This window comes from Octopus sinensis, linkage group LG1, assembly GCF_006345805.1.
Source record: "Octopus sinensis linkage group LG1, ASM634580v1, whole genome shotgun sequence".
In the NCBI taxonomy this organism is placed as follows: domain Eukaryota; kingdom Metazoa; phylum Mollusca; class Cephalopoda; order Octopoda; family Octopodidae; genus Octopus; species Octopus sinensis.
This window is the reverse complement of record NC_042997.1, coordinates 167833463-167846054: the sequence shown is the minus strand read 5'-3', so window position 1 is coordinate 167846054 and position 12592 is coordinate 167833463. Positions and strand designations below refer to the sequence as shown.

The window sequence follows — 12592 nt, the reverse complement described above, 5'->3', positions numbered from 1 at the left end:
ATAAGAAGACAATGTAAGAATAAAAGGAAAACAAATCAAAATCTTTCTTAATAGCTATGTCAAATCTACAAATTAGACTATTCTGATTTAAGATGAAAGCCTAAACAATCTATGAAGCAGGGTGTTTAACTTTACATTCAGTAGCAATTAATTCTCCTGCTTCTATTCTATCTTTAAGGAATAATTAGATAAATTTTTCTAAGTTCCATTCTCTTCTACAATGATTTCTCTGCTGGATGGGATACCAACATAAAATTGAACTTAGGTCTGCCAAATCAACAATATTTCTGCTACTGCTGTTGTTGTTGTTGTTAAGCAACAAGACGGGTAAGGGTGATTAGGTGATGATCTAGGGCTTAGGGGTGGGAGACCCCAGACATTGGAAAAAAAACAAAAAAACTTTGGTCGTCTTGTTGTAGTCGAGGGCTCTTCGTTGACGCCTGACACCACTGGGAGGTGGACCTCAAAGTTGCTGGAAATGGAGATCTCCAGGTCCAAATTCTTGAATGGTTGCTTCTGCTGCTTAAGGAAGGAAGCTTTTCTTTCAATTTGGTGCTTGTTTATAGCTTGGTATATTTGACCATTTTAAGAGTTATGTCCTACAGACAACAGTGTCATAGACAGAATACAAGTTGTCAATCTCTTAACACAAGCATAAGGCTACATGCATATATAACTGAACAGGATAGGACTGTGTGATATTCATGCCTTTCTCAAGAACATAGCAGCATAATAAAGGAATAAAAGAGAGGAGTTTTCCCTCTGCTCATGCAAAATCAAGTTATTAATATCATCTCAATCATCAGACCTCAATTAAATAAGAATATATATATGCTTATATCCTTCTATACATGAGGTTTATTGAAATCTTTAAATCTATCTTTATTTCATGAACTGCTTGTTTATAATTGCTAAGGGGTCTCCAATTCTCTTTGTTACTTCTTTTATAAATATTCAAATAAATAAAAATGTAACAAAATAAAAAAAGAAACATAATTTGAAGTAGACATATCTAAATAATTTACCAGTTTTGGTCAACTTCTTCAAACATTTTACCCTGTACAGGAATTTGCTCTCTGATATCTGCCGATCCAAATATTGGTTCCAAGTACAACCAGGCAGACTGAACCTTCAGCCAAGATTCCAGGATATCTTTCATACGATTCTGAAACAAATCAAGATGCTTTAGATTCTATACATTTTGTATTGTAGAAATATGTTAATTTTTTACCCAGGTGTAGTCATGGAAAGAGAATGTATGATGATCATGCTTTCTTTAAAAATATAGTGGTCTAATCAAAAGGCTTAAAGCAGGGCTTTAAGAATTCTGCTATTAAAACTAATGTAAAGGAGCATCCTCTTCCTATCTGAAGGGGACATTTGCAGTTCTGTCAACCCCTTAAGATCATTGTAGATAAAGGTCTTATCAGCATGCAATAAATCTTGAATATCACCTGCACCAACTTATTCATATTCCTCTTACTGTCTCATTTGTAGAAGGCTATCATAGATTGATACTGTTTCATCTTCTATCCAACAGCTTTCCTTAAACACACTTAGACATAATTTTTTTCTCAAACTCTAATGAAATAAGTATGCTTAACTCTTCCCAGTGCATCTTTAATACGTTTTATTGTTTGCATAACAATTTTTCCATAAATCTTTATCATTAGTTTCCTTGATGATATCCCCTGAAAACAGAAATAATGTCCTGACCCATAGACTGTTGTAGTGGTATTGTATGAAAAAGAGAAACACAAACAAGAAGGAAATAATATAACGAATAGATATATACATAAAGAAGAGAAACATTGATGAAAGTAAGATAAAGAGAGGGTGAGCTACTCACAAGATTATAACCCCATTCCTTAATCTCCTTTTCAAAAGGTCCAACAAATGCTGAACCTTTCATTGTTGTAGTTTTAACAATATGATCATCAAGAAGAGCCTGGATGTCATCAAAAGCTGATAGTATAAATAGTTCTGTGTCCTTGTAAGGACTGAAGTTGAATGCCATGTTTTCCCAATCATCCTTCATTTTAGATAATGCCTGAAAATCCCATATACAAAAACTTGTTTAAGAGTGTTAAGTTTAAGATAATTTAATCATTGGTACACTTAATAAAGATATCATCAGAATTAGTGGAGACATGATGACTACATTATGGATTAACAAAACAGAATTTTGAGAAACAACTTATCTATTACATAAAAACATGTTATCATCAGAACAGCCTGCTGTGCTTACTTTGGATTGTAGGGCGACCTGCTGTGCTTGAGGAGACCTATTGAGTCAAATACATCAACATCAAAAATCAAATGGAAATTGTAGTTGTGATACCTGTGTTGGTGGCATGTAAAAGCACCATCTGAATGTGGCTGATGCCAGCGCCACCTTGACTGGCTTCCGTGCCGATGGCACATAAAAAGCACCAACTGATTGTGGCCATTGCCAGCCTCCCCTGGCACCTGTGCTGGTGGCATGTAAAAAGCACCCACTACACTCACGGAGTGGTTGGCATTAGGAAGGGCAGCCAGCTGTAGAAACACTGCCAGATCAGATTGGAGCCTGGTGCAGTCTCCTGGCTTCCCAGACCCCAGTCGAACCATCCAACCTATGCTAGCATGGAAAACGGACGTTAAACGATGATGATGATGATCAGGGCGTCTTTGTATTCCTCGCAGAACATAAACTCTCCATAGGTTCTTCCAATATATTTTTCATCATGCTTTTCTTTATATTTGGTTCTCTGTTATACCTGTCATCTTCAAGTCCTTTTCTGCTGATTTCAGCCACATAATCTTCTGGCATCCTGTCTTCCATTTCTCCTCTGGAATCCAATCCAAGTCTTCCTTGCCAAACATCCCTCTAGTATCCCAAATGTCCTTATATTTTCCATTCATACCCACTCACATTTTGCTACTTTTTGGCAAACGGGTTCCTCTTTTACTTTAGCCCAGAGATCTTTGTAGCTCTGTAAAACATCTCTGTTAATGAGTACATGGTCAAATAACATTCCATTGCTCTCAGACTTAACAATCCTGGATATATGATTCAGCAGTATAGCAGTATGGCTGCATCCATATCATATGAGTGTAGAAATAACATATGGGTGCAGGTATGGCTAGGTTGTACCTTAGCAAATATCTTCTCCCATAATCCTGAGTTGTCTAGACCTTTTAAGACAGTAGAATGTAATGTATGTAATTTGAAAGCAATTTGACTAATGTTTTAAGCAGGTTGAACATCTACATAGAATAGGTGTGGGATACCAGCTGTTACATACAAAAAGAAATAGTCTACTGCAGAAAATTTAAAAACTCATGAAAAAAGTAAAATTCCAACAATAAAAATGGTAATTAAAAGTAATTTGTATACATATGAATTTTGAAAAATTAAGTATTCATTATTTTTCTCAGCCCACATAGGTCTCCATAGGTTCTTTCACCCTTGCATATTTTCTCTGGTACTAAAATGGTCAGCCCCTAGGGAGCATAGAGGCTTCAATTTCTTTGTTTTGTTTTAATCTTGTAGCATTCAGATTACTCTTTCAAATGTAATGCTTATTTATTCACACTATTTTGTATCAATCATGCATTATCCTATAGCTAAGATATTTTCATGGTGTGATTGCTTATTTTTAGAATGACATTGTAGGATAGGTGTGAGGAGCCAGATCTGGCCAATTTTAACATAAAAATGGTAGAATATTTAGGCCGGATATGACCAGTTTGAATGCTAAACAAAATGGGACAAGCACAGGAACCTTTCTATAAGCTACTGGCAAATGCAATGTTTCTTTTTAATTAACCATCTTCTTTAAATTATCATACACAAATTCAGACTACCACTAAAACACTACAAATTCAGACATGTCAATTAATACTATTTATTACATGCTTATCTGAAACTAAACCCAGCACTTACCTTTTCTAAAGCAAATTCTTTATTAGCTTGAGAGCTTATGGCTGACAGTTCATCTAAGTACCTTTCAAGGTCCAGTTTCAAGATCTCAGATAAAGGTGTATCTTCCTGTGGTGTGATATCAAAGCCAACCTAAAGAAAAAGATGAATTATTATTCATTGTTTGTTATATTTGTTGTCTATTTCTCTGGTTAGTTCCAATCAACCGCAGTGTGTTTTGAGAAAGAGTGTAGTAAACTAAATCATCCTTACTACTTTAAGGGTAATTTATTTTATTAACCCTGAGGACTGAAAGACAAAATTGACTACAGAGAGATTTCGATTCAGAACTTAGAGGAACAGAATAATATTTATAAAGAGTTACCTTTTCACTCATCATCTTCCAGTGCCTAGTTTTTATACCAGGGTTACAGAGTGCTTTCACAAGCGGTATATTTATTTTAAATTTCTCCAATCTGTTTTTCATGGCTCTGGCAGCTTTAAATGGTCCTTTCTTGTCTGGGTGATTAAAAACTTGGGTTAATTTGTAAGCAATCCTCCATAAAGTCTGAATCTGAAAGAGATATATTAGAAATTTACGTTTTAAAATGAAATCTAGTTAACATAGACGTAGGAGTGGCTGTGTGGTAAGTAGATTGCTTACGAACCACATGGTTCTAGGTTCAGTCCCACTGCGTGGCACCTTGGGCAAGTGCCTTCTACTATAGCCTCAGGCTGACCAAAGCCTTGTGCGTGGATTTGGTAGACAGAAAGTGAAAGAAGCCTGTCGTATATATGTATATATATATATATATATATATGTATGTATGTGTATATGTTTGTGTATCTTTGTTTGTGCCCCCAACATCGCTTGACAACCGATGTGCTTACGTCCCTGTAACTTAGTGGTTTGGCAAAAGAGACCGATAGAATAAGTACTAGGCTTACAAAAAATAAGTCCTGGGGTCGATTTGTTCGACTAAAGGCGGTGCTCCAGCATGGCCACAGTAAAATGACTGAAACAAGTAAAAGAGTAAAAGAATATGCTAACTGCCACAGTCTATTACTGGAACTTACTGATGATGCCATGTATTTTCAGTCACACTGCATATTGTATAATTACAAGGAAATGTAATTATTATTATTTTTGCATTTTTAGAATATTTCATAATTAAACTTTGATATTTTGCACCCATATCATTTAAGTATCCTTGAAACCACATCAAAGATACAGAATAAAATATTTTTTCAAATTACCAAAATGTACCACTGATGGTGCATATTGGCAGCTGTGAAGTTTGCAATGAACTGCCAGTAGTACATGTGGCAGTTAATGTGTTAATATAATTAAAACAATAAAATAATGTTCTGTACTGAGCTTAGTATATGCGGCATAGTTGAGGTAACACTAGTAAAGGTCAAGATGAGTATAGTAAATTATTGTTGTATAGTTTCAGGTCAGTGTTGATCAAGTAGATCAAAGATGTACCAGCTATGACCATCCTGCTTTATCACAATTATAGTATTTGTAGGATTACATGTCCAGAACTGCAATCCAAATTGTTCTTTTCTAAGATAGCAGGGTGTGATTTTAGAAAGATTTATTCATTATTTTTAGTAAGTTGAGCAAGCACTAGCGGTACCTTTAAACCTTTATTATCCCAAGGTAACTGAATCTGTCAAAACCTATGAAATTATGAAATCAAGTCTATTTTCATCAAACTTAGATATTAGTGAAATTCCAACTTCATTGGATTAAAGTGTCCCTGCTTTTTCAAAGAGCCCTCACTTGTAGACATTGGGATGATGCAGGTCGAAGAATGTGTTGTAACCTTAAACAAATCTAGTGCTTTTACTCCATCATATAAGAAAATGACCACGTGACCGACCAGACCATCAGATGTTGTTACACATCGCTGGTCACAATGCATTCGCATTGTTTTAGCCTTCGAATGACGCCACCCCGCTGGCTAAGCGAGCAGGCCAACAGAAGAAAGAGTGGGAGAAAGAGTGGTGAAAGAGTACAGCAGGGATCACCACCCCCTGCCGGAGCCTCATGGAGCTTTTTTTTAGGTGTTTTTCGCTCAATAAACACACACAACGCCCGGTCTGGAAATCGAAACCACGATCCTGCGACCGCGAGTCCGCTGCCCTAACCACTAGGCCATTGCGCCTCCACTTATAAGAAAATATACATGTTTATAAAATAGTTTTGTAACCAAGCAAAAGAATACTTAAATTATCACAGTAATCTAACTTCCTGCCAAAACTGAATTGAATAGCTCTATAATTATGTTTATATAACACAATTTAAGCTTGTTGGTTGACAATAACCATTTTTGTGGTAAATAAGATACAAGTACTACAGTTGTAGACATTATGATAAAATGGGTTAAGAGTATAAAAGTTACTTATTCTCAGGTTGACTCTAAATGAGCAGACTATGATCAAAGATTTCCCAGCCCTGATAATTAAGTTTTTTTCCAGTCTATATTATTTTATATAGCCTTCTACATTTTAAGATAGTAAAGTGAGATATGAGAAAGATAAAGCATATTTAGAGAGGTCAACAGGTGCAAAAGACAACTGATGTGTAAGTTTCTATTGAGACAGTTTGGCAATATTGACGAAATTTGAACTGTTGACCCTTTGACCAACTGTCAAAAATTCCGTTGAAAATCTCCAGGGGACTTAATACCAGGCATGGGTATAGGTGCAGGTGTGGCAATAGACATAGGTGTGTCTTATTGGTGTAGGCATGTCTTTGTGGTTAAGAAATTTACTTACCAACCATATGATTTCAAGTTCAGTCCTAGCGTAGCACTTTGGGAAGGCATTTTCTACTATAGCCCAAGGCCAAAGCCTAGTAAGTTTATTTGGTTGATGGAAACTGAAAGACATTCACTGTGTTTGTGTGTGGGCATCTATCTCTCTCTATATATATATGTATGTATATGTGTGTGTGTGTAAGAGTCAGTATGTGTACATTTGTGTCTCTTTATCTTGATATCATGTGATAGCTGTAAATGTGTGTCACTGTCATACAAGCAATGTCATTAATTTCCAATATTCTGTAAAAACACGTCTGGCCATAGGGAAATATTACCTTGCTTGGAAAAATAGGTGGAGGTTGGCAACAGGAAAAGCATCTGGCCATAGAAGATCTGTCTCTGCAAAGTCTGTCTAACCCATCCAAACATGGAAAAGTGAACATGATGAAGAAATATTGGTGGATGTTAAATAAGGGTAAATGTTCTTGATGGTAAATTAGGGATACCATTGTCATTGTATAGGCCATTAGATTTGAAAGTAACTGGCCAATTTTTAACAAAGCTGGAAGTTTCCTATTCTTGGAGATATCTCACATACACATACACACACACACACACACACATACACACACACACACAGTGTCTATTTCATTTTTTGTGGGAAAGTTTGGAAGAAGAGCTTTTGTATTCCCACCAAGAACAGTGAGATTGATGTACTTAATATTTATCTTGAAAAACTGCAAGTTGATGACGGCAGGAAAAATATGGTGGTGGTGGATAAGTGTCAAAGGAACAACATCTGAAGGGGAAGGACTGGAAGAAGTGATAAATGGACTCAACTGGAGTAACAAGACAGAAAAATATCAATGAACTGGGTTGGTCTGGATGGAGGTGTTACCAGACTAGCCACCCCTGAAAAGCAGAAACAACTCCATGCCAATCAATGATCAAGAAATGTTCATAGCAGCAGAAGAGGCAGTATCACTATCCCATATATAGGAGCAGTATTCCATTGTGGATTTCACTTAACCTTTGTAAAGATTTAGCAACTGTTAGATGTGAAAGTACTTTTTTGGTTTTGAAAATGAAGGTTAGTCTTTTGAATAAGATCTCAATAAGATTGGTGAATGTAAGGACTAATTTGGGAAGGTAACATTCAAGCTGGTGTGCTGACAAGCTCACAGGCATTTTTTAGACTTTCATACAGAACCTTCACATGCTATGTTTTTACTCTCAGAGTAGGGAAAAGAATGCTGCTTGTTTTTTTTTTGATGTTCAGTATAAGGTCAATACTGGTTCACCAGAACTGCATGCCAAGATAGAACAGCTATGACCATACTAAATTTTTTTCAGGTTGTGTATCTTTTATCTTTTGCTTATTTTAGTCATTGGACTGTAGCCATGCTGGGACACTACCTTGAAAGGTTTCATAAAAAAAATTGTCTCTCTTCAGTACTTATTTTTAAGTCTGGCACTCATTCTGTCAATCTCTTTTGCCACACCACTGAGTTACTTAAACTAACACTGGTCATCAAGTCGTAGTAGCAGAAGAAACACACACACATTATGAGCTTCTTTCACTTTCTGTTTTCCAAATCCTCTCACAAGGTATTGATTGGCCTTGGGTTATCATAGAAGACACTTGCTTAAGGTACTGTGCAGTGGGACTGAACTTGAAACTACATTGTTGCAAAATGAGCTTCATAACAACATAGCCATGCCTGCAATTGAAGGCATCATTCCTTACTGTCTTTAAATCCAACGGTGTCACTTGATGGATATATGAGTACTATTCTTAGCAGTGACAATATAGGGAGGCATTAAAATTGGTTTGGCTATTGTTGCTGTATGGGTGTGTGTGGTACGTGGAGGGTTGCATGCATTCTTGCATCTGTGTAGACTTATAGTAAAATGGAAAATAATACCTGAGGTTTATCTGGGTAGGAGAAATAAAGTTGTGATGCTTAAATCTTTTACTAGGAGTTTATGAATGGAAACTGAAAGGTGTTCCAACTAAGAACTGAAACCAAGTCATCAACTCACTTCATAGTGAATTTATTAAGACATCATGATGTCAACCATAATAGAAAACAAAATATTACCTCTTGATCCACTTCTTCAGAATTGACGTTCAACAACGGCCCATTCATCCAACATTCATATTGTGTTTGTAGTTTGACAGCATTTGACCAAAGCCTTTCATAAGGTTCAACTGCTGTTGCTAGAAATTGCACCTGTTCAAACTCACTGATTTCTTCCAATCCCAGCATCATCTCTTCTTCATTAATATTCTGTTTCTAATTGTATGAAGTTGATACAATAAACATATATATAGTGAAAAATTTAAAAAGAACAATACACAAAACTTTTATGTTGGACTATATGCTTTGTGTGTGTGTGTGGGTGTATTTATGTAGACAGCCGGTTTCACTTATGATAATTATGACTAAGAAGTTTGCGTTAATGTTAGAATTTCATACTGTCATAAGAAGTCTTTCTTCCATGTTAGTAGGAGGAAGGATATTTTGTAAACGAGTCATTCATATACAAACAATAATTGTTATGATATACTATCAGGTAGATTCATTCACACATACACGTGTGCTTTTAACCTTGTTTTTAGGTACAATAAAAAGGTGTGTAAATGCACTTATAAAAAGAAATCAAATCAAATCATTCATTCAACAGCTTCTAAAGGAAGATACAATGTCGGCACTGATTGGTCAATTTCTGGTTAATTTTCATTTCATCATTACACAGATTCCTTTTGTTTTTGTTTTTTATCAACTCTGCTTTGGAGGAACTTATGAAGTTATCTTCTATGATTTATCTACTGAAAACTGTCCTAGATATGGAATATAACTTCATGATTTTTCAACCAAAATGCTGAAATGCTAATCCCTTATCCATCATTGTTTCTTTTTTTTTTTAGTTAGTTTATTTTGAGGAGGAAGAGAAACCCTCAAAGTTTTTGAGACTAATGGGGTTATTTTCAAACCAGACATCTAATTGAATTACTTGTAACAGAGCGATCTCTGCTAAAGCTATTGAATGACTAGTTGGTGGTGCTAAATCAAGTTATAGATTAGGCCTAAGCACCTATGCCAACATCACGTAAAAGCACTGATGCCAGCACAATGTAAGAAGCATCCATGCTGGTGTCATATAAAAAGCACCTGTGCTGGTGCCACGTAAAAGCGCCCATGCTGGTGTCACATAAAAAGCACCTGTGCTGGTGCCACGTAAAAGCACCTGTGCCAGCACTATATAAGAAACATCCATGCCAGCACCACATAAAAAGCACTAGTGTTTGGTACAGCCTTCTGGCTCCTATCGAACTACTCAGCCCATGTCAGTATATTAAATGATGATGATGATTGCAATGCAGAAAGTAAAAAAAGAAAAAGATATAAGTGAACCTTCCTTTTCCTTATTTTTTTTTAAATTACCAGTTCTAATAGTTATGATTATGAAAGTAGCATGAGTGAAAAGTACCAACAATATCGACTAAACCTCAATATTTATATAAAATGAAATTACAAGACGGCTAAAGTATTGACCAACTGTTCATAGCATGAACAGTTGACCAATACATAACTGGTTGAGGCATAGTTTGACGGACTACAAGGTGGAGAGGAAATGGTTCAAATCCTATAACTGGAGTTCACTGAGTTCAGGATGAAGATACTTCACTTTACAAAGATCCAGCTCATCAGTTTGTCTGTACTTGAAGGTAGTATATTTTAGTACAGTAAACATTGGTAGCACTGTAAAATTAAGAAGTTTCTTAGCTTTCAGTACTGAGTTCAAATCCATGGAGAGGAGAATGAGATGGCTTTAGCCAAATTGAATACACTAAATGGATTCATAATATTTAGTGGTTATCTTAGCCAAGTGGTTTACCTACATGCATACATCTACATAAGGGAATATCTGTTCATTACATTATTTTGAAGTTTGCTTATGTTATTCTTTCTTTCATCTCTTTCTCTCACAACCTGTTTATGATGATGAGAGAGTGCAGTAGTCGCCACTCTAAAAAAACATTAGAAACTGAGCAGGTGAAGAAAAGAAATGCAGACATGACATCTTAGGCTTCTGTGATGTTTGTAAACTGAAAATGTAAAGGACCCCAATTTGAAACCAGTTCATGGATTCAATTCACAGAAACTTATCTCCTTCTGTCAGTCAGTCTTATGATACAACACTTGATATTATTTGTGAATAGGGTAGTGAACTGTCAGATCATTACCACATGGGACAAAATACATAGCAGTAGTATTTCCTCTAGCTCTTTATATTTGGAGTTCAAATAATACCAAGGTCGACTTTGCCTTTCATCCTTTCAGGATTGACTAAATAAGCACCAGTGAAGCACTGGAATCAATGCAATTGACAAATTGTCCTCGCAAAATTGCTGACCTAGTACCAAAGTGCCGGTGGCACGTAAAAAGCACCATCCAAACGTGGCCGATGCCAGCGCCCCTTGACTAGCTTCTGTGCCGGTGGCACGTAAAAAGCACCAACCGATCGTGGCCGTCGCCAGCCTCCCCTGGCACCTGTGCCGCTGGCACATAAAAAGCACCCACTACACTCACGGAGTGGTTGGCGTTAGGAAGGGCATCCAGCTGTAGAAACACTGCCAGATCAGACTGGAGCCTGGTGCAGCCTCTTGGCTCCCCAGACCCCGGTCGAACCGTCCAACCGATGCTAGCATGGAAAACGGACGTTAAACGATGATATTTGTAAATGAAATGCATGAATTTCAAAACTTCCTACCTCTTTTTTCAAAACTTCCAATTGATTTTCAATGATACGAATCTCTGCTAAAATCTGTTGAGCTTCTGACATTCTGTCTTTAGTTGCAAATTCTTTCAGCTTTTTAGATAAGCCACTCACACTGTCTAGAATCCGTTTACGCCAACCATTCAGCTTTTCTACTGCTAAATCATGTTGTTTTTGAAGTTGATTTTCACTGCAATGGGGAAATAAGATGTAACATACAAATTATCTGTGATTAGTGGTTGTAACATAGAGATAACAAACAAAACCAATAGCTTAATGTTGGTAATCAGCCACTGAGGGAGCCTTTAGTCGATTGCTTGACCTGTTAGAAATAATAGACAAATCGCACTCAGAATAAAGTGATGGAATTTTGGATAATGTTATCAAAGCTGAATTATGTTTGAAAATACTGTGAGGTAATGGTTTAGAATATCTGACTATTGGCAAGCTGGATTAGGGATAATCTGGAGCTAAACACCATTGGCAACACTTCTAAATACGTATAGGCACTGAAGGCGATCAACTAAATATTAGTGAATTAACACCAAGGATAAACAAAATATCATATTAAGGATCACACACACACACACACACACACACACACACACACACACACACACACTGAAAGAAAAGGCATAAACGATAAAAATGCGCGACTGATGGAACAAAAAGAAAAACACGAAAATTTAGCCTTCATTAGCTGTCTTTACTAAGGATTCTGGTAGTTTTGATGCAGCGAGTATGTGTGTGTGTATGTACACGCGCATGTGTACGTGCGTGTGTACGTGTATGTGTGTGTGCATGTATGTGTATATATATCGTGGTAAAATTAATCACCTATATGAATAAAAAAGAAACCTTAGCATTTTTTTATTCTTATAACTTTGCTATTGTCGGATCTTAACGGTTTGGCTGCCAGCATTTCAAAAATTGAAGTTTACTGAAAATTAAAAAAATTGGCACAATAATATACTTGTCCAAACTGAATTTGCAGGAGTTATTTTATTTTTTTGCAGAAAAATATTTTAAAAAGTTATAGAGGTTTAAAGTTTGATCATTTTCACCCAGTCAGGAAACAGGATTTGAAAGCTGTCGTTTTGTACGTGACTGCACATTTTGTCGTCAATATCAT

At 36.2% G+C, this 12592-nt stretch overlaps 1 protein-coding gene across 1 annotated transcript in view; it reads right to left on the bottom strand.

Annotated features, from left to right (window-relative positions):
• LOC115211117 (dynein heavy chain 3, axonemal-like) overlaps positions 1-12592 on the bottom strand; it is a 180634-nt gene that overhangs the window by 121860 nt on the left and 46182 nt on the right. The window contains exons 16-21 of the mRNA XM_029780047.2: positions 11455-11650; positions 8778-8972; positions 4290-4478; positions 3929-4057; positions 1850-2050; positions 1026-1165 (exon numbers count right to left, since the gene is read on the bottom strand). Of these exons, the coding sequence (XP_029635907.2) occupies positions 1026-1165; positions 1850-2050; positions 3929-4057; positions 4290-4478; positions 8778-8972; positions 11455-11650 (1050 nt within the window). The remainder of the gene's footprint in view (positions 1-1025; positions 1166-1849; positions 2051-3928; positions 4058-4289; positions 4479-8777; positions 8973-11454; positions 11651-12592) is intronic.